Source organism: Prunus avium, chromosome 1, assembly GCF_965620075.1.
Source record: "Prunus avium chromosome 1, drPruAviu1.hap1.1, whole genome shotgun sequence".
Lineage (NCBI taxonomy): Eukaryota > Viridiplantae > Streptophyta > Magnoliopsida > Rosales > Rosaceae > Prunus > Prunus avium.
In genome coordinates, this window is record NC_142284.1 from 44,049,118 (window position 1) to 44,076,814 (window position 27,697).

Here is a 27,697-nt window from a genome sequence, read left to right on the forward strand (position 1 = left end):
GCCAATGGCCTTGACCGTTAATGTTACAAATTTTTTGGGACCCAAAGGACTATATGTTACAAATGCAACCTTTCCAAGCTTCAAGGACTTGTTTTTTTTTTTTTTTTTTTTTTGTTCTTATTGTTTTGATTGGAGGAAAAGCTTCCAAATAGGTTGGCTTCCGACGAACTAACACCATCATCAACTTTGTTATAAAATGTTACAAGCAAAATATGATAATATAATATTGAAATATAATTAGAATAAATGGATTTTTGTAGAAATGTCACATGAACTTATACATCAGTTTCAATTTGTCACCTTAAAGAAAAATTTAAGCAAAATGTCACCTTAAATTTTCAAAATCCATGATTTGTCACCTAACTTTAACATCATCCAATTTTCCATTCATTTTGAAGGGTATTTTAGTCTTTCCAATATGTAAACCCTCTTTTTTATATAATTTAAATATAAAGCTATGTAAACCCTCTTGTTTGGAAAGTCTAAAATACCTTTCAAAATATATGGAAAATTGGATGATGTTAAAGTCATATGACAAATCATGAATTTTGAAAACTTAAGGTGACATTTTGCTAAATTTTTTTTTAAGGTGACAAATTGAAACTAATGTATAAGTTCAGGTGACATTTCTACAAATATCCATAGAATAAGATTTTTGTTAAAATTGATCTAGTATTTATCATAAATGTCAGAATTCGACTCTCATCCTCATTTATATCAAATAAAGAAATGAAATGGTCGTAATGACTGAATGAATTGACAACATAGAAATAAAAAAAAAAACGTATATTATGCCACCTTAAATTTCTTTTATAATCTTTACCAAATAAAAAATAAAAAATTCTTTTAATAATAATAAAATCTTACAAATCAACCTAACATGGAATGGAAGAAACAGGATGATCCAAAAACTTGAAAATTGAGTAAAACCCTCGCGAGCACTTGCATTCGCCGAGCCCGGCAGCTGTGGTAGCAATAGCAAAGAATACGTAAAGCGCACCCATTTCCAGTGCCCACCACAGCACATGACAAAACCTTGAACCTCCTCCTCCTCCTCTGCTAATTTTTTAACACAGACACAATCTCGCTCTCTCAGTCGCAGATCTCTTCTAGAAAACTCATAACTCTCGCAAAAGCCTTGCGCTTTTTGTCCCAACGGGTTTTATTTTGATTTCTTCATTTTTGGCTGCTAATAGTCGATCCAATTTCTCATGTCTCGAGCACTTTGGCTTCTGATTCTGAGCCTCTTTTCGTTGACCTTCACACTCTCCGCTTCTTCTTCCTCGTGGGGATCGCGCTCGATCCTCCGTGCCGTCAATACAGACAACGCTGATGTTCACGACTACGCCGTCGAATTGAATGCCACGAATTTCGATGAAGTCCTCAGAGACACCCCTGCCTCCTTTGCCGTAGTCGAATTCTTCGCTCACTGGTCAGCTATTCTGAATTTTCAATAAACCATTCATTTCCAGGCTCGATTTTCTCTTTGGTTTGAAGTGTTCATTTTTTCACTGTTACTGGAGATTAGATCTATTAGAGACTAGACACTTATTCTTTTCACTAAATTTTTATTTTTTACTCGCTTATTATAGCTGTTGTTATGAGAAGTTTAATCCTTTTGTTGTTATTTGACCCCACAGGTGTCCGGCTTGCAGAAACTATAAGGTATGCTATAAAATACCCGACCTTTTTGTTTAACAATTTCTGAAGGATGTTGTTTGTCTTATTGTTTATACTTCAATTTGCAGCCCCATTATGAAAAGGTTGCGAGGCTTTTCAATGGGCCTGATGCTGTGCATCCAGGGATCATATTAATGACAAGGGTGGACTGTGCCTCAAAGGTTTATATCTCGTGTTGTGTCTCTTAAGTTTTCTTTTCCAACGTTCTTCTTCCCATGTGGTGGGGTTACGTGATTTCATAAAGTTACTTTCTTTTGCTGTGAAAGATGGCCTATTTTCTGAGCAGTGTTTAGTGAAGGCCGGGGTTGCCTTTCTGTAGGGCGGTTGGGGCAGATAGGATTGCAATTATTTGCTCATAGAATGATCTGTAAGAATTTCAGGTTGAAGTGAAGAAATAAATAGATTCTTTAGAGAGCATCTAGTAATGTGAATACACCATTAGAAGAGAGAGCTCATCTTCCATAGCATGACCTAAAGCTTCATTCATGTTTAACTTTCTAGTCTCCATTCGTGTCATTATTCTGATGTTTGAGACTGGTATTTTGCCATCTCTTTTGAATTCGCATATTACTTCTTTTCTGTTTGGTTATTAAATTATCAAAATACATTGCTTGGTCCTTAGACCCTACCATTTAAACTTGTTTGGCAGTACAGATAAATACCAAACTCTGTGATAACTTTTCTGTGGGTCATTATCCTATGCTCTTTTGGGGACCTCCATCTAAATTTGTATCTGCTGGTTCGGAACCTACACAAACCAAAAGTGATGTACGTGTCATTGACGATGGCCGCACAGCTGATCGATTGCTTAGTTGGATCAACAAGCAAACAGGCAGGTATGAGGTATTTGCATCCATTGTCAATTTGACCGAAATTCTTGTTTAGTAATTCATATTTTATCCAAAGAAAACGTCCTCAATATTTAGCACTTCATTAGAATCAGTGCGACTTCATTGAATTTGCCATGCATTTCATTTCATTGGTTGTAGTGTCCATTTGAGCTTCACGTTCCTAACACTCCTTAAGGTTTCAGCTCATTCGCCTTGGATGATCAGAAATTTGAAAATGAGCATCTTTTTTCAAATGTGTCAGACCCTGGGCAGGTTAGCATTGCTATAAAGTTGTCTTACTTCTAAGTTCTAACAATTACTGTAGATTTCTTTAATTCAAAGTATTAACTTTTGCAATGCATGACTTGTGTAAGATTGCTCGGGCTGTCTATGACGTTGAGGAAGCAACGTCAACTGCTTTTGAAATCATCTTAGGACACAAGGTATACCTTTTTCCCCCCTCTTCCCACCCACCTGGTGAGGATTTGTTGTTTATTTTTTTGGTCACTTATCCACTTTATTATTTACAGATTTCACTATTCTTGTGTATGCATGTTCTTCCAGATGATCAAATCAAATACACGGGCTTCATTAGTGAAATTTCTTCAACTTTTGGTGGCTCATCATCCTTCTAGGAGGTAAAAAGGTCCAATTATTTTGTCATTCCTCTTTAACTTTGTAATATTTATTGTTTCATTATTTCACTCTAGATAATTGTATTAGGTGCCGAAAGGGAAGTGCAGAGGTACTAGTGAATTTTGATGACTTGTGCCCACTAGATATGTGGTCAGCTGACAGACAGGAAGACCAAGATGTACAGGCTGCTCTGGGGAATTTTCAGATTTGTGGTAGAGATGTTCCTCGAGGATATTGGGTAGGTACATAAAAACGCTGTATTTGACAGGAAAAGATCAATTAATAATAATACACTGTCTTCTCAATCTTTGTTTCTTGTAACTTCTTATCCATAGTTCCCTTTTCTCTTTTTTCATAATTCTGTTCTTATTTTTATGGATATGGAATGGATTACTTATTGTCTTTGCTTTCTTTGGGTATTCTTCACAGATGTTTTGCCGTGGCAGCAAAAATGATACCAGGGGCTTTAGGTAATGGTTCATTACCAATATTACCAAAAATTTGTTAAGTGGTTTTATCTAGGTTGTTCTTTTGTATGCCTCTAAATATATTAGAATTTTTAAATTTTTTAAGGTCAGTTTGTGCATCAGGCTATTAGGTTGTGAGACCATGAATATGATCCAGGAAACGTACATGACCTTTTAAAGTTAATTCATTAAATATTTGTTAAACTAATGTCGTTCCAATAACATGTATATTACAAAAGCATCATTTCAGAAATTGGTTGGTGGCATGCATTTAAGTAGTTTTTCTTTTTTCCTCCTTTATCTTTTGGGTGCAGCTGCGGATTATGGGTTCTTCTACATTCACTTTCAGTTAGAATTGAGGATGGAGAGAGCAATTTTGCATTCACCACTATGTGTGATTTTGTGCATAACTTCTTCATCTGTGAGGAATGTCGCCGACATTTTTACGATATGTGTTCAAGGTAAAGTCAACTGGAAATAATGCATTTTTAAAATTTTAAAATCTCTTTTATCTAACTCAATAATTTAAATTTCAGTGTTTCTACTCCTTTCAACAAGTCTCGTGACTTTGCCCTTTGGCTGTGGAGTGCTCACAATAAAGTAAATGAGAGATTGATTAAAGAGGAAGCCTCTTTAGGAACTGCTGATCCCAAATTCCCAAAAATGATTTGGCCTCTGAGGCAGTTCTGCCCATCTTGTTACCTCTCTCGTAACCAGAAAAACGACGGAATTGAATGGGACCAGGATGAGGTGTTCAAATTTCTGAAAGAATATTATGGGAAAACGCTTGTTTCTCTTTACAAAGACAAGGGTATTAATGGGAATGACGGGACAAATAGGGCTCTTGAAGATTTGGTGCCCTCAACAAATGCAATTGTGGTGCCTCTGGGGGCTGCATTGGCTGTTGCTGTTGCTAGTTGTGCATTTGGAGCGCTTGCTTGCTACTGGCGTTCGCAGCAGAAGAGTCGGAAGTATTTCCACCACCTTCGCTCTTTAAAGAACATTTGATAAACTCTTTCAAAAAAGGGATAAAAGAACCAGAACTCAGTGGGAGAAAGGGTAAAAAAAAAATCAAAGAAAAAGGGAGAGTGAGAGATTGTCTGGAGGTTTTTCGATTTTCTTATTTGTTTTTCTTCCACCAAATTTCAGGCCAAGGAGAAGCTGGAGCTAGTTTTGTTGCAAGGGCAAACCTGCGCACAGACAATAAGGTGCGCAGCAGAGGGAAGTCAGACTCCTAGTAGGAAAGCAGATACCGACTTGTACGAGATGGCCTGCCGAGGTCCTCTTCTGTACTCTATTTGATAGCTTTTCTTCTTTCTACATATAATGAGGACTGTACAGATTTATACAATCATAAAATTTTGGAAGAGATCGTTCTAGATCCTATGCGGCTTTGTTTTTATCGGTTTTCTGCATGGATCTAGTCAAAAGATTGGGGAAATCATTGTCTTGATGAAGATGAATTGTACGCATTTCAATATGAGTGTTACTTTGTGCCAATGATTTGTTGCAAAAGCTCTTTTTGAATGTGTGCACCAAACGTATGCTAAATTGTATCGTAGTGAGACTCTCTCCATTCAAACGGCAGTGTTACGAACAAGATTAAAGTATGCGAAATTATGAGCAGAAATTCCATGAATGCATAAAACATAAGATGGAATTCTCTTTTCATCAGTCAATTTATGCTGAAATAATATAAACGTATACGGAAGTTTAATTCTCTTTTCTGGATGTGAGAAATGGATTCATTTGAAAATAATGGAAGTAAAGTCAGTTTATGTGGGTTAGACCAATTAGCCAAGGCAATGTGCCCGCCCCTTGCGAGTTCAAACCCGTGCCCCCATTAGAGTAGTTTAAAATTACAATGGAAGTAAGCAACTCACATCGTAGCCGGTTTAGGCATATCAAGTCATTAAATGATGCCATTATCAACCTTCTATATACTGAATGCTCGTAGTCTGGGACTTAATTGAGGATTGAGTAGTATTATCTACATTTTGGCATACATTTGTGTCAGCTCTGGTTGCTTGACTGGGTATTTTTCTCAGTATAATTTCTCTATATATGTATATATACCGTAGGATTCTTCCCTAACTGTACATATGATGACGAGACACGCCCACAATATGGAAACTCACAATTTTACAACAGTTTCCACTATACCAACAAAGAGCTGATGAGACCAAACTTCCATTGTTGAACTTAGTGAACACGAATGACATGGGGTTGGGGCTCAAGCTCAGGATGAAGGATTGAAGGTTCTGTTTCTTCATCAGAGGAAGTGGAAAGATCCTAATTAACATATGCAGAGAGTGAGAGAGATGAATTAGCTCAGCATTATACTTAAAAGATCAGATGAGAATTAATATGATCATTAAACACAAACTTATTTAGGAAGGGATTAAGGAAACATGCATACTTACTTGATGGCCTCGGCGGCGCTGAATAGCAGTTACTGTCCTCACAATTACATAGATTGGCAGCACAATCCCAAGAGTTCGTAGAAGCAACAACTACACACAAACACACAAGATTCAGATGTTGCAGCTTTACCTTACTGATAAGGTCTTGATGAGAAGAATTATAGAATAGAAACTAAGCCATGAAAAGGTTTACCATAACAAGTGGGAAAGAGTATTCTTTGTTTCCATTGATTATGAGAGGAAGCGTATGCCGTAGAATCAGCAGGACCATGAACTGCACACAGGAAACGAACAAACTTAATAAATTTGTTCATATATGATCACCAAGACAAGAACATGTAGAATTTCTGAGGGAGAGAGAGAGATTACGATGAAGGCGAGTGAACGACAGCATAACACATTTCTTGCAGTAGAAGCTGAATACTCATCATAGTCAGGATTAGTATTCAGGAAAGCACGGTCAGTCGAAACCATTGCTATAATGCGCGGGCTGTCCCTTTGCGAAATCTCCCAGTTTCCCCTGTTAGATTTTTGAAACATGATTTGTTAAAATCAGAAATTTAATAAGAAAGAAAGCTACTTATGAGCCCTACTGCACAGAGATTATTATATAATTTATTTACCTGAAGTTCATAGGTATACGCCCGAATTGAAACAGTGGAGGAGGAGCTGTATAACCAGGTTTGAATTGCTGAAAGTTAAAAGAACGTAATGTCAGTGAAGGCTAAGTCTGATGCAAGGTTATTTTCCAGATGATCAAATAAAATTACTAATTTGGAAGGAAAATGGAATTAGAAAAATCAGATTAATGAACCCACCTGGTGGCATATCTCACACACTGTGTCACCTTTCTCATTGCACCACCGCTGTACACATCTGCGGTGCGCATACTGCAACATCAAGAACCAAATTTTCATTTTTAGGCCATGGAACACACCGAAGTCATTAATTTTTTTTAAATTGTTTTTCTAATTTCTAAAAGTCATTAAGCCTAGAACCAAAATTAGATGTACAAACAGGCACAAACATTTGAAAACTAACCTTTAAGCTTCCACAGCAAGAGCAGGGTGTCTCCATGTTTGAATCTTGATCCTCGTCTTGGCATATTCTGCATTCTACTAGCTTCCCAGTTAAGGATGATATATCCTTAACATCTATTATTTTCTGGCAACAGCCATCAATTTTCGCACTGTCGACTGCTGAGGATGTGGCTTGCATCGACCGGTTCCTGCTCTCAATTGCAGCTTCTAACGTGGATTCGGTGATTAATCGATCCACCAACAATACAAAGTGTTCCCCCATCCTCAAAATCTCTACAACCAAAGGAGTTCAGAGTGTTTGATGGAAACCCCCTGGAAAACAATAGCCTGTTGTAGTTAATACATAACAAATTTTTGAGCTACATATTTGAATATAGGAAATATAATTCAACAACTCTCACCACTCAATTGTTGAAAACATGAAATGAAAAATAAATGGGTGATTTAGGAAAGTGGATTACCCTTTGATAGAGGAAGGGAAAACTGAGAAGAAACGGCATGGAATGGAAATCAACACAAGCACACAAGGTTGCATGGAAATATTAAAAACTCAACCAAAATGGATCATTTAGGAAAGTGGAGGTTCCTTTATGAAACAACAAATTAAAGAGGCTTTAAAGGAACTTCCAACACATAACTACAGAAATCTCAATCATCACACAGCAACAGAAAAAAAAAGAAAACTAAAAAAGAAAAAAGAAAAAAGAAACATGCCATGACATAGAAAAGCAAGAAGAAGAAAGTACCCAGAAAAGGAAACAGAGAGGGAAAGATGAAAAGAGACTGCTCTCTCTGAAGCCAAAAAATAGATACCTTTTTTCAAACCAAGGCCTAAAAGGGGTTGAAAGCAAAAGCATGCATCAAGAAAAGAAGGAAGAATATGAGAAACGGAAATGGAGAAGAGACTTACAAGAAGAGGTTATTATATTCTTGAAGCTGAGAAGAAAGCTCTGTTTCTCTCTCTGAGAAATCTCTCTGTTTTGGAATTAAGCAAGGGGATTGAGTGACTTGTTTGTGGGAACTCAATTCACAAGCCACAATTACATCTAAATACAATTAATTAACATGTATGTTCTAAGTTTGTGGCATAAAATAAACACATCTCTCTCTCTCTCTCTCTCTCTCTCTCTCTCTCTGTGCAAGATGTTTATGTTGGTCTCTTCTATTTATATGGATTAATTGTAAGCTTAGAGAGAGAGAGAGATTCTAACGGGAAGCTCAAGCCTCTGCGACTTCCACGATTCCTTTTACTTTACCGTTATTTTCGTTTAGACTGCCTCAACTTAACTTCCACGGGAATTTCATTTTCTCGTCTCCTCAGGCAGCACACCATCATTATTTTTTGCTGCTCATGACATGATGTCATAAACCCGCAATACGAGTTTAATGAAATTAACCCATCTCAACCCTTAATTAAGCAAGTCTTAACCGTGATTAAGATTGCATTAAACCCAAATCATGCAAAAACTTGGAACAAATATGAAGTTATATTAATTTTGTGTGACCGATTTAAGATGTATTTTCACAATAAAATGAGTGGGGAAGAGATCATGTAGGCAAAGAAAGTCAAAGATTATTTCTAGCTACCTTCCTAAGCTTTTGACGTTGATCTCCGAATTTGAAGACATTTGACTTATTGAACAAACGTAGGCTCTTTGAGAAGTTTTATCGGTTTGACACGTGTTTGGTTGACCCTCTTGGGAGGAGCTCTAGTAAGTTCCTCTAGTTGTGGTGTTTGGTTGACAATGATCAAATTAATTTCATAATCTCTTTGATTGATCAATTAAGTATGAAATAATCCCATTTTTAAAAATAACTAATATGGTTCTCATAATCTTTCCCTTTTCCATGCATGATGCATGGAGGTAGGAGGTAGGAGGTAGGAGGTAGGAGAAACACTAAACATGCAACCTCCTCAAAAGTGATTAGTTAAATATATACATATATAAAAGTTTGGGAGTGAATTTAGAGAGGCCAATAATTACTTTTGTACAAAATTATTTCTCCAAATAATCACGTTAAGTGATTTGTGCTTCTCTCCAAAATCATCTAAAATCACTAAAAGGGATTATATGAAAAACCACGTGAAAGATGCTTCTTTTCATAAGCAATTCTGGTCTATCAAAAATCACTTCCAAACGAGATGCTTTATCCCAACTTTTTGTTGATTATTGATCAATAATTTAACATAAAGGTTTTGTCCATAAGTTGGATGAGGGCCACCGAGATTTAAGTCCCATCACCAAACCAAATCTTTTTTTCTTTATTTCTTATTTTCGTGACCTAAACCAAAATTAATAGAAACTTAAGACTAATACTCTAATATTATATCATACTTTTATCTTTTTCTAGGTATAGTTTAAGCAGGTAAAAGGTGTGGTTGATCAACAAACATGTTTAGAATCTGCAGGACGTATGACTACAAGAGCATGCTTATAAAATTAGCATGATTATGTGGATTGATTTTGACTAGTGGAAATAATTTATTTTTGTAGAAAATTGACGTACGTCTAATATACAATTGGTGCATGTTCTTCTATAATGGAGTTCGGTAGGTGAGCTGATTTTTCACTTTCTTATATTTTAATTGGTGATCATGGAAGCCATGTAAGCTTTTCAATTTAATTACTTGGATTTTTACCTTCGGATGAATGTTAATTTATCTTCCAGAATTACTTAGATGAAAACGAGTGTGTAAAACTGTAATTCTATTTCTACAAACGACGGTCCTTCTCGTCGTTTCAAATCCAACCGCCTAACCGACTCCTTGTAACGAACACCTGAACATCAACAAACCACGTACCGCCACCTGTCTACGATTTCCCGCTAAAACGAAAACCAGCCCTCTCTAAATTTACATCCAGTGCCACTTTCACTTTCTCACTCGCATTCTGCAACCAACTGAATCACTCACTCAAAGAAAAAGACCTCCTTTGATTCTTGAAGCTCTCCATACCCTCTATCAATGGCCGCACCGCTGCTCGTCTCCCTCATCCTCCTCTCACTCCTCTCTCTCTCCTCTTCCCTCCCCAACCAAGCCGTCCTCGACGCCGCCGAAATCCTCTCGGATTCAGGCTTCGTCTCTATGGCTCTGACTCTCGAGCTCGTCTCCCAGTCCCTCGTCCCACAGTCCCCTTCTCTCACCATCTTCGCTCCACCAGACACCGCCTTCACCCGATCGGGTCAGCCCTCCCTCTCTCTGCTCCAAATCCACTTCTGCCCTCTCCCTCTACCCCTCCAGACCCTCAAAGCCCTCCCCGCCGGCACCAAGATTCCAACTTTGCTATCTGGGCACTCTCTCATCGTCACCACACCGTCCTCCGGTGCCCCAATTTCACTCAACAACGTCAAGATTACATCCGCAGCGCCCCTTTACGATGATGGGTTTTTGATCATTTTCGGAGTTGATAAATTTTTCGACGCCAATTTTCAGCTTCCCATCCCAATTCGGAGCCCCGTTCCAGATCCGCTGTGTGGGTCTTCCACATCGTCATCGTCAGCGAACGTTACAACCACAATTGGGTTTCCGGGTGCTTCTTGGTTTGAAGGAGCGAGTGCGGTTCTGAGGTCAAATGGGTACAATGTCATGGCCTCGTTTCTTGATTTACAGCTTGTGGGGTTCAAGAACCCGAATTCGATGACTGTCTTTGCTCCTCTTGACCAAGCAATTGAGAACCCTCTGCAATACCCTTCAATCTTTCTCCGACATGTCGTTCCATGCCGGCTTTTGTGGAACGATTTGGTGCGTTTCAACGACGGGACTGTTTTGCCGACGTATATGGAGGGGTTTACTATCACCATCTCCAGGTCTGGTGACGTGTTGTTGCTCAACGGAGTTCCGGTTTTCTTTGCGAACATGTACTACAGCGACTCCTTGGTTGTTCATGGTATCCGCGAGAGTCTTGTAATGCCAGAGACTCCAGAAGTTGCAGATGAGTCTTCACCTGAGAGTGGAACCAACGATGAGGTGCCTTTTGATAATACTGAGTTTTAAGAGACTCTGACAATTTGCTGTGGTGAAGATGAAGACCTTCAGAAAGTGTTGTTTCTTACAAACAAGTGTCTGTTTTCTGAAGAATTTTCTTTTGTCAATAGCTTTTCTTGTAATAAGATGGAAAGTTGGTTCTTTTTGAAGTTTGATTTTGTGGATAGGCCGTCTCTTTTCCTGTGTATCTGATTGTGATTCAAGGGAGCCCTTCAGAAATGTAGAGATAGGCATTCAGTGAAGAATTAAAGCCTTCAGAATTTTACAAAGAAGAAGAGTACTTGTTCTAGATTTAAAAATTAAAGCTTTGAGTATTTTGAGTCTTGCACGCATTAGTGTGTGCTTGTTCTGTAGTAGTTGTCTGCTCTGCTCACGCCACTGAATGACCACATATACTAAATGTTGGATAAGCCCTAAGTTGCTTGGATCAGACGGATCTTTGTTGTATCTTTTACTAAATGGAATGACTTCTGGAAGCCAAGCCAAGTGCTAAAGCATCATTTTGCGTCATTTCTTTTGGGCCAAAAAGTCATCTTTGTGATGCAATATGTCTCATGATTTCGACTTTATGGACCCAAAAGTACTTCAGACAGCATTTCTTTCTCAGAGCTTCTTTAATTTTGCAAAACATCTTGACAGATAAGTTTCAGGCACTAACCAAACACCGCAACCATAAACTTCTAATCCAGACATTGCCTTGTCTAGGCAGGCACCATTTAAGCATAAGTGATGCGTGAAGGGATCAATTTTAGCCATAATTAAAGCGTAATGATCGTCTTCTTTGATCACTGCATAATAATCAAGGGATGAGCATCATTGGTTTCAAGCATTAAACTGGATTAAAATACTTCCTCAAAATACTTCTCAGAACCAAAGGCATTACAAACATCAACAATGTTTAGATTCCTTTAACTATACATAAGAAACGCGATACAGTATAAAAACGGGGTATTAGCCCCCAACTCGGAATGGAGCTTCGCTCCACTCGGTTTTTCTTTTTAATATTCACTTTAAAAGATAATGACAATAGTAAATCCTAGTTGTATAACTGATTTCTACTCTTAAGACCTAGACTTCATTTGATGACGATACATCAATGCTGCTGCTATTATTGGTATTATTGTTGGAACTGCTCTTTTTTCTCCTGCCTTTTATCGGTAAGGATAGTTTCACAAACACTAGCTCCCTTCTTCCGGGGCGGTTTGCAGAGAGTACCCAGAGAACAAGGCAAAGCAAGACTCCAACTGATATCAGGGCCAACCCTGCATTCACAATTTTCAGATAATGGTCCAATGGAGGGCAATAACTTGACGTGATTGTTCGAAATGTGTCTCGAACAAAATTACAATCCTGGAGGCTCAATAAGGGCGGAGTATAGTGCTGAAGTGCATAGCTCTCATTAACTGCTGCAACCAGCTGAGTGTAGATGTCTGGGCTTATCCTTCCAACTGTGGTGCACATCCCAGATGCCGAGACTTCACATGTATACTTCTGCCAAACCTGAAGAATTCACACGAACCAAATATGGATTTAAGCAAGCCATCATACATACTGCCTTATCTCGTAATATCAAGATGTTGTATTTTCATCCCCTCAATGCATGTTACACAAATCAAGCAGCTTCCAGCAGCATATATAAAGACACCAAATTATCCAAATGACTAAAATAGTCAAAGTCAATGATTCTTACCAAAGAAGCATTTGAAATAGACACCTCTTGATCCCCACACTGACTATCTCTCAACTGAGAATCATATGGATAACAGAGAGGTGGCATCAGAGGCCCGGACTGATTGTAATAATAAGGATCAGCATGGGATGGATACGTATTGGCATATGTATAGATGAACTGGTTGACAACATTTACAATATCGTTGATAACTTGTTTACTCTGGCTAAGTGTCTTATTTGTGGTTCTCTGGTCAACACATGGAAGGATGTTGCTAAGTGCTGTTTCAGCATGAGGATGTTCTACCCACTCTTCCATGGCCACGCAGGTGTCAGACACAGTACTGAAACACAAAAGATAAAAACAAAATAGATTTCAGGTGAGGGCATTAGCATAATCCCACCTGGATAAGGAGGCATAATAAAATCACAATCACCACAGTACTTTGTTGAGTTTCTGATTCACCAGACAATCCAGTAAAATGAACATAAATCTAAACATTTCTATCGAAGATAACACATTCTTACTTGTTAAGGATCACAAAGACTCCAGAAAGAATGAATGTAATTGCTACAAGTAACCATCCACTAACAATAAATCTGCAAAAATATGACGGCTTTGTCAGACGGAGATATGAAACCCCTCCAGAATGTGAAGAGTAGAAGAATTAATACAAATGTAACAAATTGACAAATACAAGGACAACTTACATGTGGATCGCATGTTGGTGCCCAAGGATGGACAGAACTGCAACAAGATACATTAATGAGTTACAAAGAGACAAAAAGTGCAATATACAAGAAGACCAAATAATAGATTTCATTCATCAAGTTGTTTAGGGTGATACATACAAAGACCAATCACAGCTAGGAGAAGCATCACTGCTGCCACGGTGATTAAAGCTGAACGCCTGCAACATTTAACTCGAAATTAGTCCATTAAAAACACAGGGGTTCAGTATAACCCCTTGATTAGATTGTACTACCGAAGTTTAAGAAGACGTACACAGCACCGAAGACTCTTTTTATTTTAACAGAATTTTCACTTGTCTTCTCTGTCAGGGTATTTGCTGCAGCGTTCAGATCTAGATTCAGCTTGTCAATACCATCCATGACATCAGAAGGTAAGAAAACCTGGGCCACACTAATAGCTTTTGCAAGGGACAGATACTCTGTGACATTTCTCAGGGTCTGCACAGTGTAGTCGGACTGGTTTACAACATAATTTAGAGTACGCATCGCTTCGTCATGAAATTCATCTTGCCCAACAGAAAGAAGAATACATCCAATCCTGTGTGATTGAGAAGATATAGCATATCATGTTAGACCAGGGTCACCTGAGAGATGCATAAGGTAACAAAACTGCCTTCCTAGCACAACAGATGGCCAATACCATCACGTGTGGACCTAAGTAAGTATATGATGAAAACTTCCCCATACCAAAAAGAAAGAAAAAAGAATGTTACCATATACAATCCTAAGCCAGAAAGATGAATTTCCTGAACGATTTTGGTTTGTTTGTGTGTAAGTCTAAATATGAACCAAAATAATTGTATGCATCAAAGAAGGAGGACAGGAAAATGGGCAAAAGAAACATAAATAATAGTTCAGAACATATATCCATATATATTCATATGAAGTTCAGAGCATTACGCGGCAGCACATGTGAAGACTAGTAGCAGAATCAGACATATCCTCTGTGAGCGGTGTGATTCTTCCTCTTTAATGTTTATTCTCCATCCACAGCAATGATGAACCACAAGAACCATGCCAAAAACAACAAACCATAGGACAGAAATAATGAAACCAGCAGCACCTGTAAATCCAACCGACTGCAGAAAAGAGATCATATTACTAAGGAATACATGAGAAACTTAAATGTACAAGTAATAATATGGGCATCACAATTCCTATTATTACTACTACTAAATATTTATCTAACAGCAGTTCAAAGAGGCAGAACAAAACGAGTAGGTACAGAGAAAAAATTAACTTTAATTGGAAATTTTGATGTATCATCACATAACAAAATTGCATTCTAGTGGTCTGCCTCATGTTAGATATTAATTAAATAAAATTATGTTTCCCCATAGAAAAAAATAATAATAATAATTTCAGCCAATGAAAGATAGATCTCACTATTTCTTGATTATTTAAAATCTTCACACTTTTCATCACAAACAAACAAGCATCATATATTTTATATGATATCATATCCAACAAGTTAACAAAAGGGCCGCGAATTATGCTATAACAATCAAATTCTACAGCCTAAACCAATACTCGAGCTAGATTGACAGCAAGTATGCACACATTTCATAAATCACAATCAACAAATTAAATGACAGGTGGTCCACCATAATAAAGCAAGAAGGAACCAAGACTTACTGCCCAGTAGTGCCGATTAGCAATGTCCCAGCCTCCTCGATAACGCTTAAACCGACTGAGAATATCTGGCCTGTTGGTCCTTTTAGCCGCCAAAACAAGCGTGCCTTGAGGTGCATCGCTTGCAGGCCCTGGGGATTGTGCAGTCTCTTCTGAGATTCCATTTCTCCACGACCCTAGATTTTCATCCACTGAAAAAACAACAAGAAGCAATGTTACAAGGTTAGAAAGCTGCATAATTTCAGCTGCTGAGCTATTTAGACTTGAAAACTCTCAAAGTAATTTTGGAAGTAAAAGAAATGTTATTGGTTTGGAACAGAAAAGCGTTTGGCTTGTTTGGTTGCTGAGTAATAGTGGAGAAAAGATTCGATCTTTCATCAAAATAAGAATAAGGATGAAATGAAAAACTGGCAATGAATTGGGATAAAGGCTATGTATTGTTACGTTGTCTTGAAACCCAAAAACAACAATGACTCCAAAAATCTCATTTTCCATTTCTTCTCCTCCTCAGCAACCAAAGAAGCATACAAGATAAAACCCATTTAAACAATCGAATTAAGAAACGTACCTAGACTAAATTTGAGAGTATCTCTGGTGCGTCGGAGTCCATTTCGAGTTAGAGCTGAAACGCAGCTCCCAGAACCCAAAACCAGAAAGAAGAAGAAGAAGCAAAGAGAGGTGGCAACCAGCAAGCGCGTCATTTGCAGAGTCTTTCCACTCTCTGTTCACAAAACTCTCAGGACAGAAGCCAGATACGAATCAAGCCCATTTCCAAGATTTGGTTTAGTTACAAAACCCAAATCTTGAAAAAGAAGTATAATTAAAATGGCGAAATGAGTGAGTTGTGTGTCAGTGTTCTAATCTGGTCACATTCTTGGTGGTAAGGGATTTATAAGAAGGCAAAAATGGAGTCTCCAAAGTCACATGGGGGGGGGTGGGAGGTGGGGTAAGAAAAAGGCGGGTGTGAAATGAATAAAGGATTTGCTTAGCGCCTCAAAGCCAAAGCCAAAGCCAAAGCCTCTTTTCATCCAAAAAAAAAAAAAAAAAAAAAAAAAAAAAAAACCAAAGCCTCAGCTCCCTCACTCTGTCTCTCTGTCTCTGTCTCTCTTTCTCTCTCCCCTTGTTGAAATATGAGTGCACTAAGCAAACCAGCACGGTTCCATAAAACCCACAACTGTTTGTTTGCTCCCCCTACTTAATAATTTATACCACTTTTCTTTATTTGTCCTTTCTGCTTTTCTTCTTCTTTTTCTTTATTTTATTCGGTTTACCTTTAACGCTTTTTGTTTTTTAATTTGTAGGGGCTGCTCACATTTTCCATTTTCATTTAGTGTCCCATTCGGTTTACCAAGTTGCCATTGTCAATGATATAAATGCTTTACATTCTCTGCCTTCTTTGTAGCTACTTCAATTATAAACTTAATTGGAAATTACTTTTAATATGAAGGCACTGAATGGAATCTGTTTCGGATTTCTAGTGAAAGAGAACAAAACGGAAGTATCTTTGGAGGGACGGAATGGATTGGAACGGAACGGCATGTTGACAATAGACGTTGCTTTTATACTTATCTTCTGAACTATATGGAATATTCTCCAATTACTATTTTAAATTAAATCTCGAATTGTTATGTTATCCTTCTGTTAACGGATTTCATTATTTTGATTTGAGCTAGTGCGTTTAGTTTCGGTGCACCACAAACGTCATATTTTTGTTTTAATATTATTTCTGAATCGAGATCAGTCAAAGATTGCGACTCAACGAAAGCTTTTCAATCTGTTTTTCCATCTAATCTTACGACATCCATGGCATATAAAACGCATCCACTTCCTCCATGCAAAAATTTTCCATAATATAAAAATGTTTACATTTATATAATATTCAGAAAAATAAAAAAGAAAAAGAAGGGCATGCACCAAAAGTAAACCAAAATTGATCCAATGAAGAAATTAAGTAAAAAGATTAAGAAAAAATAAAACCCAATTGACTCACAAAATCGTGGTGCTCAACAGGTAATTTAGGGAAGGACATGTGGGACCCAGCCGACACTAACACGGAATTTGGCAGCGACCAACAACGTCAAAAGCAGCGCGCTTATTGCCGTGTGTGAAACGCCCGACCTCATCTCTCTACAATATATTTGCTCTTTTTTTTTTTGGTAAAATATATTACGCGCATAAGGTTTTTTATTCTTCTTTTTATTATTATTCATACAAATAAAAATGGAAAATGAATATATTTATTGCTTTTAAAAGGACTAAAAGTACAAAAAAAAACCCATTAGTGTAGTGATTTGGAGCAATTGCTCCTCCAGAAAAAGTCTTAGGTTCGAGTTCTAACACCTGTCTAGTGTATGTGTGAGTTTAGTATATTATCATTATTCTCATAAGAAAAATTTATATTAAAAAAAAAGGTTAAAAGCAGATTTTGACAACTAAAAATCATCAAAGAATTTTTTACCGAAAGAAATGAAGACCTGTTTGCTTTCTAATAATGTGGCGTCAAATGAATGACATACCAACTTTCTTTACCTATATGTAAATTAATTAAAGGCATTCCGATCATTTTGACAAAAATAAATAATCTCCAGTAATGTCATTCCAATTCCGGGATAATAGATGTTCGTAATTTCCATAAAAAACGACAATAATTAAGACTAACTAGACGACTATTCAAATGACAGACTTCAATTTAGTCTTTTTCCTACGTCAGGAAAATTCAAGTTTTTGTCAGTCTAGCGAATCACTTGCATAACAGTACAATTCTTTTGTCAAATTGAAAAAATAAATCACAGAAATATAATTTAATTAAAAAAATTCACACGCATAGAAATAAATATTTTAAAAATTGGGGGGGCGTCTTCTTCTTCCAAATCGAAGGTATTAATAAATATACCGCTTCTTAACGGTATTAATTAAATTGAGGCACATGATCCAATACAGAAGTCCTTGACATGATTTTTAGTTTTATAAATAATAAGAAATGTTCAATATTAACGTGTTAAAAAATTGAAGTTTGGGTAAGTATTATATCTTAAAAATAAGGAGATTATGTAAAAAGTTTGTACTTCAAGTGGTTAAGAGCATTTACCCATATATCTGATGTTCTAGATTCGATTTCTTCCCCCAATATCGCTTGTATAACAAAAAAATAAAAATAAAAATAAAATATTGTAACTCAAGTAGTTAAGAGTATTTGCTTATGCGCACCGGATAGCTTATGTTTGAATTCATCGTCCTCAATTAGCTTGTATAAAAAAACAAAAGTGGTTATTCATGGATCCAAGGGAGAGAGACATACAGACAGCGTCTGAATCCAAGTCCAACCACCAACTAAACGAAGCGAATCCAAACCTTTTGTTAAAGGTTGTGTAAAATGGAGTGGTTTGAAGTCTACATCAAAAGTAGCTTGTCTAAATAAAACATCTTAATATATACGTGAACAAGACAATCGGATTATGACCAAAGCACAAGACAAAGCACGTATGCATGTATGTGTCATATATAATGTAAGTTAACTTCTGGAAAACAACTTCTTTTTTTATATTTATCAGAATAATCTTCACACACAGCTGCATGCATTTGTATTTGTGAATTAAAAGGGAGGGATGATGTGAGAATTAAAAGTGGTGGCTGAAAAGGTATGCATGCATGTGAATGTGATCATCAATGGTGGGATCTATCTACATCTACTACACTAGAGTCTCCCTCCATCCCCACCAAACCTAGAACAAAAAAAGAAGAAGAAAATTATGCATTTCTTGAATGTTACATAAAGGAAGCGAATTGAATTTGTCCGTACATATGACTCGTGGTGAAGGTGGAGGTGTTGGTTTTTAGATCCAAAGTCTAACTAGAGTGACACCTAACATTTCTTACGCTACACACTTTGTGACCAAAAAAATAATTATAGATTTGCAAAGTGTTTCATTTTTATCGTATCTGCCATCATAATTTTGGGTACCTTTTTTTCAATTTAAAAAAATGGTATTATTGGTAGGGGCAATAATAGTCCGGCAAAAACAGTTGGGTCCTCTTCCTCCTCATGCTCTCATGCTCTCATGCTCATAAACAACATAATACCAATCAATTCAATCTCGATATCGTAATGCGCAAGTATGAAAAGGACAGGCCCAAAATGCGGACTTTTATAATTTTGTCTTGTGTGCGGTGATAGGCCTGAGCTAGGAATTTAGTTAGTAGTGGAAAACGCTTGGCTGGTGCTTGAAATCATCAGCTTTCACTTTTTTGATGCGAAGGAAATGACAATAATTGGTGCATCCTGCCTACCAATTTTCTATCAATCCATCTTTCTTTGTCGATTTTATTCAACTAATCTATCAATCCATATCTGCTCTTCACCCTTAAAAATAAGAAGAAAAACAATACTTCTGGCCCAATCACAATATTTTCCCATCGTGACTGATGGACGTAGCAAAAATGGGCCTGCTCCCTTGCCATCTATTCTAAATTCTCATTTGAGTTCTGAATATGGGTTTGGCTCAGAATCTTCATTGTTATCAAAGCCCAAATACAGGGCCAGGAATAGAAGACGATGCTGCATAATTCAGGCAGCCCAAAAAATATGAGATAATATATGAGGAGAAGTTGGGAGCAAGCAAACATCAGTCACACAATAATAATATACAAATTTTTACATCAAACAAACAGGTTCAGAAGATAATGGCAATGATCTCCATGCATTCACAACGTCAACTTGAACCGGTAAAACAGCCATACACGTATTTTGTTTATGCAGAAAATGGGGCAATCATTCAGGAGGCATGAACCTAGGCAGCTGACTAAGGTCAACTTCATCCACAATAGGGGTCATGTTCAACTCCCCTTGTCAAATATGTTCAGACAAAGACATTAAATGAGAATAACATCACATTACTTCTCTCTCTCTCTCTCTCTCTCTCTCTCTCTCTCTGCATTTTACAAACTTGCAATGGGAGCTGCAAATTATATTGATTACTTGAAAGTATGGCCTCAGCCAAACACAACAAATCGACTACAACCTTCTTGCAGGCACCCTCAACCAGCAAACTGAGGCGGGTCTCTGCAATCAGGCATAGGTCAAGAATGAAATAACACAATGAATTGACAATTGTCCATTCCATAATCTCAAAACCATTTCCAGTTGTGTTCGTTTTGTTTTGTGGCGAAAGCATTGCTTGGCAGATCAAAATTTTTCTTACTCTGATGATAACCAAACCTCTAAAGAAGTACGGCCTATGAGACAAGAATGAACGTGAGCAAAGCTGTCTACAAACTAAGAATGAGCATATACCAGAGATCTTGTTTACTTTGCAGACAGGCTCCTCGAAAGAATCCCCAAGTCGAGTCGTGTTAAAAGTTAGAAAGCAATGAAGATGACATCTTGACATTAACTACCATGGAAAGAATCAAATGCTCCCTCCCCACCATTCCAAAGGAGAGGAACATTATGAGCATATCTTGGGTGAATTTGTCTGCATACCAGAATGCAGACATCAAGCGAATTACAAAATGCGCCATAAATGTCAATAAGGCAGTGGTTAAGACAATTGAAAACAAATCAGATAGTACCTGGCCAATAACTTCCATAGCATCACGAGGCTGCCACCATCAATTCTCATAGTAAAAACCGGGATAAAGCTCGGGACTCTGTAGAATTTCCTTATTATAATTTCACTTGGAAATATTGCTCATCAACACCTGGACACTGTTGTGCAACTGATCAATGAATACTTTCATAGAGTCACTGCGAAACTATTTCACTACAAACCCAAGAAAGAACCGGGAAACTGAAGGGTGAATTAAAAAAACCCTACCCCGCTTCTGCACAACAAACAATCTCTTCAGATTTGCCAACCATAATCTTGAAAGAAATGTTTCTTTCCTCTTTCACCGTGTCCCCTGCCATTTGAGGTTCAATACATGTTCCTTGATCAAGATTTTCATTCGTCGTATTCTTCTGGTCTATGCTATATCAGAGTATCTGTCAGAGATGTGTTTGGTACTAATGAGCACATAAGAAAATCCAAAAATATTTGACGAGAAACCAAACAAATGCTAAAGTTCAAAAATATTTGGAACAAGTTAACACAACAATTACCTCGTCAACTCCCACATTGATAGTCATCTCCTAAATAGTATTTGCATCCATTTCACAAAGCTGCATACCAATGAGAACATCTCCCTGTCCATGGGTTCTCCGCACTGATAAAGAACACCTATGTAATGGCCAAATCACTTATTTGGGGGCCAAGAATTACTGCACAATTTCAATGGAAAAATTTATAACACTAGGTACCCTTTTCTGATCTTGAATTCATTTACAAGGTGAAAGATAGTCCTGTTGAGAATACAAAGATTATGCATTTCAATGATAGTAACTACACATAGTGCAACTGCAATTGAAAATCTGAACCATTCCATTCGAATTCATGGATGTCTACTTGTAAAAAGTGAGAACATTCCATTACTAATGCGGTCGAGTTTATATCGAAGCAACATGACAGCCATCATCAAACATAAACTGCCAGTCATTCAGCTACCCAAAAATCCAAACTTTGTAAAATTTCTTGCTCAATGGATCAAAGAAAATATCAAAATGTTAGGAGACCCTCCCAAAAAAATAGTATAAATTAATTCTAGGAGAAAAAACTTCCCTCGTTACAATAAAGACCCAGTCTTCGACAGTTCGATTGGAAACCAAGTCCATATAAATTGCTCCTACATGTAATAAGTTAGATGCCCATCTCGAACTAGCTCCGAAATTTCATGACCTACTACTTATTCTTCACCGTGATACCAAGCTCGCTTGCGACAATCACAGTGGTCGCCATGTCCAGGAACATTCCATGCTCAACAACTCCAGCAAGCTGCAAAATTGCGTCACTGGCTGCCTTCAAATCCCCAATATCTTTCTTGAAATACAAGTCCACAATGTAATTCCCATTGTCTGTCACAAAAGGCTCACCATTTTCACCAAAAGTCCTGAGCTTTCCAACACAACCCGCGTCCTCAAACAAGTCTTGCAGCCTTTTGGCAGTGAATTTCCAGCAAAAGGGCACAATCTCAACCGGCATAGCGAGCCCACTGCCCCCCAAATGCTTAACAAGCTTGGACTCATCAACGATAACCACAAATTTCCTACAAGCACCCTCAACCATCTTCTCCCTCAATAGCGACCCACCTCGGCCTTTGACCAAATTGAGGTGGGGATCGACCTCATCGGCGCCGTCGATCGCGAGATCAAGAACAGGGTGCGAATCGAGGTCCGACAATGGAATTCCCACGGACAGAGCTTGTTCATGGGTCTTCTTAGAAGTGGGTATTCCGACGATGTTCTGGAGCTTTCCTTGGTGCAAAAGCTCGCCGATTCGGTCCACGGCGTGCTTAGCGGTGGAGCCGGTGCCAAGGCCGAGGACCATGCCGGACTCGACATACTCCACGGCTTTGTAGGCCGCGATTTTCTTCAACTCGTCCTGGGTTAGAATCACAGAGGGAATGGGAGTAGATAGAGGCGAGGAAGAGGTTGGGGAAGACACCAAAATCCCAGCTTCCATGGCCTGATTGTAAGACCCAATAACAAAATGGGGGCAACAAGAAGGATGCTATTCAAAACCCAGAATTGGGTTAGCCTAAAAATGAGAAAGAATCAAAACCCAGAAAAAATGAATGAATTGAAAAAGTGTCCTCTAGAGTTATTCAAGCATGGCAGACAAAAAAAACAGCAGGGTTTTGAAGGAAGAAGAAGGCCCAGACAAAAGAAGGAGTAAAGTGATTATCTATCTATCTATCTAGAAATGTGTGGCTGTCAGCATTGGGGAAAAAGAAAGAGAGGAGATAGGGTTTGTGAGGAGGCGGGTTTGGGAAGGAGATGTATTTATAGGGGAGAAGGGTCACGACTCATGAAGGTGGTGGGAACTGGGAAATAGGAGGGTTGGTTTAAAAAAGAAGGGAAATTCTGAGGTTGCATTGAAAATTTAAATTGGGGAAGATTTGGGCATATTTCGTGGTGGGGAAAATATTCAATATCACCTATGTCTCTATATGGCAATGGCATGGAATTATAGAACCCTATCCTGTGGGGCTCTAATATACATATAAAAAAAATACTATTTATATATTGAAAATTGATTTTTTTAGTTTATTTTAAATGTTATTCTTTTCTTTTCTTTTCTTTTTTGGTGAAAACATAATTAAAACACATAAAAGGGAATTTTATTTATTTTGCAAATTCATCAACTATTACATATTCAAACAGTTGAAAAAAAAAACAAAACAAAACAAACAAACAAAAGAAGTTGCATTTGGCTAAATGTCAGCCATGCAACTTCAGTTCCAAGTCCGGATAGGCTCTTCGATGTTTTGTTGGATTTGTTTTGAAAAATCAGAAGTAACAATTTCACGACTTTTTCTAAGCTTTTTTACAGCTTTGAGTGGAACTGCTCTCAGGTAGAATATCATGGTAACCACCCACTAATTTTTATATTTATAATGTTTGAGGTTTCTAGTTTTTTATTATTATTATTATTTTAAATAACAGTTTTGAGTATTTAGTTTCATTGCCAAAAAAAAAATGGTTTTTTTATTTTTATTTTGAGTAGAAACAAGAGTATTTAGTCTGTCCTCAATGCAACATGAGATTTTAAAGTTCGAATAAAACTCGCACACACTACATGGATGCTAATAATTCAACCCAAGACATTTCTTAAAAGAGCAATTGTTCCAAATCAGTACTGCGGATCCTTTGTGTAAATCAAACCCTACTCTTTGGATGTTGAAATCAAAGTTTGAATAAAATGGATGCTGAAATCAAAGTTTGAATAAAACCATGTCAAGCCTTTATAAGAATAAGAAAGACGGTTAATATCATCCATCCAGTATGCTATTGTCTATTTGTTGAGAACTTTTTAGGAATAGGACATCCATTATCAATGGTCTTCAATTGAGTGGAGCGTTTTGATATAGAATAATAGAAATATATCATATATGAATGGAATCAGTTTAACACTTTTTAATGTTTTCTTTTTCATTTTAAAGAAGCATGGTGTGAAACAACGCATGCCATCCGTGGAGATTGTTTTCTCTTATCTTATAACAATTCTCCGCATAATATTCTCATCACTCAGATTCCTTTCTTTCGGCACCCAATCACCGGATTTAATAAATAATTCTCTACTTAACTAATATACAAAATTTGCAAGATTTTCAACCAAGTTTTGTTTATTCTGACCATTTTATTATTTATTATTAAGCAGCGGTGGTATGTTATTTTATTTTCGTTTATTTTGTTTGGTTTTCTTTTTTGGGAGCTTAGAAAGAAACTACAAAGACTGGTGCAGAAGAAAGCCTGTTTCTTGCAGTTTTTGATGATGACATTTTAACATGTGATGTCCATGAAAAAGACACAAGTCATTGGCAGGGTATCTTCTAGGGAACTCAATTACTTGGAATTGGCTTCGACCTCTGACCTTGTTCATCAGTCTCTGGGCCATTAGCCTTTTTTTTTTTCTCTGTTTTTGGTTATTTATGTGGAAAAATAAGAAACCGACAGGAGTATCAGTTTTTTACTCAATCCGTCTGTAATTGAATGGCCATGTTTCATTTCTTATGAATGCATTCCAAAACAAAATATACTCCACCGTTACTCACGTAATTTCGAATAAATTAGTTGCTTCAGAAACAAAAATCCCAAATCTGATCGGAGGCCATTACCTAGTAGCAAGTTTTTGACAAAGTGATATTATAAACTATTCTAACCTACGGAGAGGGGATCAAACTCGGCCGTAAGAGTTGGTAACAAATTTCCAATTGACCATGCAAAAACATGTTCTTCGTGTGCAATTCAGCAATGGTCAATGTTCAACCTAGACTTTAAATGAAGGCTTTTGCTTCGATGTTCCATTCTCAGTTAGAAAGTTGGGTCCAGTCAAAGTGCACCAAGATGGGAGTTACATGTTTTTGGCATGAAAGTTCTTCGCAAGTGAAGCCATCTAAATCCCACAGAATCTTCACAAATATGGGTCAATCTTTTTTAGGGAGCCGTGGAGATGCTTCTTACCAATAAACCATGTAAAGACGAACATATCTGAATTAAATAATAATGGGTTTCTATCATAAATGAAAAGTTCAAACAAATATGTTTAGAAACAAAACTTGCTGTGAAATAAGTTCAAAGAAAGTTATGTCAAGTAGAATATATTCTTCTTGCACCACCTCAAACACTATTATGCTGTAGCATGTAGACAATTAAGGATGCATCTGCTTTTTGTGATGATCTTACACCGATAACACATAGTTCTGCAACTTATGGTGCTAATCTTCTTGTTCACAGCTCTGATTTTTGTTTTAAGAAGCTCCACTCATGTAATCTAGAATAAACTTTTGACAATTAAGCATCACTGACTTTTAAGAAAGTGAAAGAACAAAGCACAATCCACTTCCATCGCCAGTTCCGGAGTAGTTTGTTTAAAAACAAATCCCAGATTGAAGCCAAATCTCAGACATATGTTACTAATTTAAAGTAGATAACAATATACAAAGAAAGGGAGAAGAGGGCAAACACATGCTGCCAGAAGAGAAGTGCTGAGGCCTCGCTTACTGCATAACCCCTCAAGCTTGCAATTGCTCCCAATAAAATTGCGCTTGGTGTCGTGTACTGCATCAAAAGCACAAACCTGTACATTGCATCGCCATCAACCAGAAAATTGAGCTTATCAGCCAACGCCACAATACCAATTCCCAACAGAGGAAGCAATAAAAGCCTTGCCACACTTATACCCACAGTAGTTCGGAGCCCTAGAGTAGAATCATTTGGCCCCTCTGCGAGCATACCCCCAAGAATAAGCATCACAGAAGGCACCATTGCACCAGCTAAAATCTCTAAGCTGTCTGTGAGGAAGGATAGTGGAGCATCATCTCCGAAGAAAAAAGCTTTTAACAGAGGCACTGTCCCAATAACGATAGCCAATAGAGAAGCAATTGTTGGGGGTTGCAGTATGTGCCGTATTGGAGTTTGTTCAGCAACAATTCTCATCCTCCTGACCACCCTAGGTTCAGCCAAACACCTAATCGACCTGGGACTGTTTCCACCACCTTCTCCTGAGGAATCAACATCTTGCAAAGTGTTCTGCGAAACACTTGAGATGCTTTTGAAAACTCTAGCAATAAAGGGTGTCTTGGAATGCTCAGTTTCTTTTTCTTCAATACCCGGCCATTCAGCTTCTACAAGTAGAGGCCTACTCATATCGTTAGTTTGTGTTTCGTCAATCTCAACCCCTTCTTCAACAATCTCATAATACTCCAATGGGGGTTCCATCATGTGGTAAACAAGGGTATAAACTAGAATTACAGCAACCCATTGGGCGAAAGAGACATAAGCCACCCCTCTGGAGTGACAATGGGGTCCAAATGGGTTTTTCGGAGTATGACAGACAGATCCAACAACGGCAAGTGGAAGATTTCCAGTATTCCCAAATGCAGTCATGATAATGGTAAATCTGTTTAACTCTGCGGGCGGACGACATATGATCACCACTAAGTACCCAAGCAAACAACCAATAAGTGTACTCACTAGCACATTAACTGGGATAAACCACCACTGAACAAAGTTTTTGAGTGTAATGGATTCGCCTAGTTCAGTAAAGATTAGACATGGCAAGAACAAGGCAAAAACAAGCTTGCTGAGTAGCTTAAAAGTAGCTCTTGGAATGATTTGAGATTTTGGGTGTGAAAGAACCAGTCCAATGACCGTGAGTGACAAAAGTTTCATCAAAGGTACTATTGCACTCATCACATCCCCACTATACTCCAAATTATCTTGATACAATTCCATAAGATACCGAGACATCTTTTCTTTAATTACTCAAAGATGAAGTTCTTTCTGCAATTAGTCCAACAAGAATTCAAATGAATAATCAACAATTCAACATAAATGGTACCCGTAGAAAAATGTCTAAATAAATTTGCGAGCGCACAAGATGGATTCAGCACAACTTCAACGAAAACAATGAGATACAACGAGGGTTTAACATAATATCACAAACCCAACAAAAATTCTATGAGGATTTAACATGGGTTTGCAGGATTTTCACAAACCTTAACTAACCCAAGAAGAAAAGTGGGCGATTCAGTACTGAAATTAAACAAAAATATCAACAAAATTGCGGTGCTCGGAGAGAGTGAGACTTACAATTACAGATAGAGGATTGAAGAAAGACAAAGAAAAGCTTCACGGGCCAGGAATTGGAATTTATTGTTGAAGCTACCGGAAACAGACTCGCCAGTACAATGCCTTAGCAAACAATTTTAAGCCAAATACTCGACAAAGAGTAGGGTCCTTTTCAGAACACTAAAAGAAACAATGGGAACGGGTCGTGTTTTATTTTGTGAAGTCAAGAGGAAGATAAGTTGGTTTTTTTGTTCGTTTCTTTCTAGCCAGGTGGCATATGTGGTTCTGAGTCTTTCGGTTCTTCTCATCAACAGATTAGTGGGCTGGGAATTGAGATTTTTTCTTGTGGGTGGGTTTACACAAATTAGGCATAGCCTCTGGGCTTATCGTTGTGGGCTGTATCGTTCGTTTGGTCTCATG

At 37.6% G+C, this 27,697-nt stretch overlaps 6 protein-coding genes and 1 long non-coding RNA gene across 12 annotated transcripts; 2 read left to right on the plus strand and 5 right to left on the minus strand.

Annotated features, from left to right (window-relative positions):
- Nucleotides 1–873: 873 nt before the first annotated feature.
- On the plus strand, nucleotides 874–5,113 carry QSOX2 (quiescin-sulfhydryl oxidase 2). 3 transcript variants are annotated; one of them, XR_002528040.2, is made up of 12 exons: nucleotides 874–1,432; nucleotides 1,641–1,665; nucleotides 1,749–1,841; nucleotides 2,335–2,516; nucleotides 2,714–2,783; nucleotides 2,885–2,953; nucleotides 3,075–3,148; nucleotides 3,234–3,384; nucleotides 3,576–3,616; nucleotides 3,928–4,074; nucleotides 4,150–4,672; nucleotides 4,763–5,113. XR_002528040.2 is itself a non-coding variant. In XM_021968583.2 (12 exons), the coding sequence occupies exons 1-12, from the start codon at nucleotides 1,212–1,214 to the stop codon at nucleotides 4,782–4,784; spliced, it is 1,530 nt and encodes a 509-aa protein (XP_021824275.1). In that variant the 5' UTR covers nucleotides 874–1,211; the 3' UTR covers nucleotides 4,785–5,113. The 3 variants fall into 3 exon arrangements, 2 of the variants coding, with proteins under 2 accessions (XP_021824275.1, XP_021824274.1); XM_021968583.2 differs by having other exon boundaries at nucleotides 4,150–4,584; XM_021968582.2 differs by having other exon boundaries at nucleotides 4,150–5,113.
- A 459-nt stretch (nucleotides 5,114–5,572) lies between these two features.
- LOC110765402 (RING/FYVE/PHD zinc finger superfamily protein) lies at nucleotides 5,573–8,355 on the minus strand. Of its 4 annotated transcripts, none has more exons than XM_021968521.2 (8): nucleotides 7,987–8,355; nucleotides 7,078–7,403; nucleotides 6,855–6,926; nucleotides 6,660–6,727; nucleotides 6,406–6,556; nucleotides 6,230–6,310; nucleotides 6,037–6,126; nucleotides 5,573–5,905 (listed from the first exon to the last, which is right to left on the minus strand). In XM_021968521.2, exons 2-8 carry the CDS (start codon nucleotides 7,336–7,338, stop codon nucleotides 5,816–5,818), a joined length of 813 nt encoding a protein of 270 aa, XP_021824213.1. In that variant the 5' UTR covers nucleotides 7,339–7,403; nucleotides 7,987–8,355; the 3' UTR covers nucleotides 5,573–5,815. The 4 variants fall into 4 exon arrangements, with proteins under 4 accessions (XP_021824213.1, XP_021824211.1, XP_021824214.1 ...); XM_021968519.2 differs by having other exon boundaries at nucleotides 7,078–7,388; nucleotides 7,987–8,351; XM_021968522.2 differs by lacking the exon at nucleotides 7,987–8,355 and adding an exon at nucleotides 7,890–7,953 and having other exon boundaries at nucleotides 7,078–7,388.
- A 1,514-nt stretch (nucleotides 8,356–9,869) lies between these two features.
- Nucleotides 9,870–11,210, plus strand: LOC110765390 (putative fasciclin-like arabinogalactan protein 20). Its single transcript, XM_021968506.2, has one exon. The coding sequence runs from the start codon at nucleotides 10,042–10,044 to the stop codon at nucleotides 11,068–11,070; it is 1,029 nt and encodes a 342-aa protein (XP_021824198.1). The 5' UTR covers nucleotides 9,870–10,041; the 3' UTR covers nucleotides 11,071–11,210.
- Nucleotides 11,211–11,896: 686 nt separating this feature from the next.
- LOC110765442 (uncharacterized) lies at nucleotides 11,897–16,313 on the minus strand. The gene is made up of 10 exons (XM_021968571.2): nucleotides 16,184–16,313; nucleotides 15,683–16,132; nucleotides 15,118–15,305; nucleotides 14,383–14,561; nucleotides 13,736–14,020; nucleotides 13,582–13,640; nucleotides 13,441–13,477; nucleotides 13,258–13,329; nucleotides 12,752–13,073; nucleotides 11,897–12,561 (listed from the first exon to the last, which is right to left on the minus strand). The coding sequence occupies exons 2-10, from the start codon at nucleotides 15,813–15,815 to the stop codon at nucleotides 12,130–12,132; spliced, it is 1,707 nt and encodes a 568-aa protein (XP_021824263.1). The 5' UTR covers nucleotides 15,816–16,132; nucleotides 16,184–16,313; the 3' UTR covers nucleotides 11,897–12,129.
- Nucleotides 16,314–20,057: 3,744 nt separating this feature from the next.
- Nucleotides 20,058–20,921, minus strand: LOC110765440 (uncharacterized). The gene is made up of 2 exons (XR_015832890.1): nucleotides 20,683–20,921; nucleotides 20,058–20,585 (listed from the first exon to the last, which is right to left on the minus strand). It is a non-coding gene; the product is annotated as an uncharacterized LOC110765440 (long non-coding RNA).
- Nucleotides 20,922–21,378: 457 nt separating this feature from the next.
- LOC148297884 (putative ribose-5-phosphate isomerase 2) lies at nucleotides 21,379–23,083 on the minus strand. Its single transcript, XM_088246942.1, has one exon. The coding sequence runs from the start codon at nucleotides 22,665–22,667 to the stop codon at nucleotides 21,888–21,890; it is 780 nt and encodes a 259-aa protein (XP_088103068.1). The 5' UTR covers nucleotides 22,668–23,083; the 3' UTR covers nucleotides 21,379–21,887.
- Nucleotides 23,084–25,180: 2,097 nt separating this feature from the next.
- On the minus strand, nucleotides 25,181–27,489 carry LOC110765464 (Auxin efflux carrier family protein). The gene is made up of 2 exons (XM_021968602.2): nucleotides 27,299–27,489; nucleotides 25,181–26,989 (listed from the first exon to the last, which is right to left on the minus strand). Exon 2 carries the CDS (start codon nucleotides 26,954–26,956, stop codon nucleotides 25,607–25,609), a length of 1,350 nt encoding a protein of 449 aa, XP_021824294.1. The 5' UTR covers nucleotides 26,957–26,989; nucleotides 27,299–27,489; the 3' UTR covers nucleotides 25,181–25,606.
- Nucleotides 27,490–27,697: the final 208 nt, after the last annotated feature.

Excerpts from the sequence above, each read along its gene's own strand:
- LOC110765464 (XM_021968602.2), bottom strand. The coding sequence starts at position 26,956 with ATGTCTCGGTATCTTATGGAATTGTATCAAGATAATTTGGAGTATAGT.
- LOC110765390 (XM_021968506.2), top strand. The coding sequence starts at position 10,042 with ATGGCCGCACCGCTGCTCGTCTCCCTCATCCTCCTCTCACTCCTCTCT.
- LOC110765442 (XM_021968571.2), bottom strand. The coding sequence starts at position 15,815 with ATGACGCGCTTGCTGGTTGCCACCTCTCTTTGCTTCTTCTTCTTCTTT. Across the intron at positions 14,562-15,117 it reads CTAATCGGCACTACTGGGCA|TCGGTTGGATTTACAGGTGC; the intron begins GTAAGTCTTGGT and ends TCTTTTCTGCAG. Across the intron at positions 12,562-12,751 it reads CTATTTCAAATGCTTCTTTG|GTTTGGCAGAAGTATACATG; the intron begins GTAAGAATCATT and ends TGAATTCTTCAG.
- QSOX2 (XM_021968582.2), top strand. The coding sequence starts at position 1,212 with ATGTCTCGAGCACTTTGGCTTCTGATTCTGAGCCTCTTTTCGTTGACC. Across the intron at positions 3,385-3,575 it reads ATGTTCCTCGAGGATATTGG|ATGTTTTGCCGTGGCAGCAA; the intron begins GTAGGTACATAA and ends TATTCTTCACAG. Across the intron at positions 3,617-3,927 it reads AATGATACCAGGGGCTTTAG|CTGCGGATTATGGGTTCTTC; the intron begins GTAATGGTTCAT and ends TTTTGGGTGCAG.
- LOC110765402 (XM_021968521.2), bottom strand. The coding sequence starts at position 7,338 with ATGGGGGAACACTTTGTATTGTTGGTGGATCGATTAATCACCGAATCC. Across the intron at positions 6,311-6,405 it reads GTCGTTCACTCGCCTTCATC|TTCATGGTCCTGCTGATTCT; the intron begins GTAATCTCTCTC and ends TCCTGTGTGCAG. Across the intron at positions 6,127-6,229 it reads ACTCTTTCCCACTTGTTATG|TTGTTGCTTCTACGAACTCT; the intron begins GTAAACCTTTTC and ends GTTTGTGTGTAG.
- LOC148297884 (XM_088246942.1), bottom strand. The coding sequence starts at position 22,667 with ATGGAAGCTGGGATTTTGGTGTCTTCCCCAACCTCTTCCTCGCCTCTA.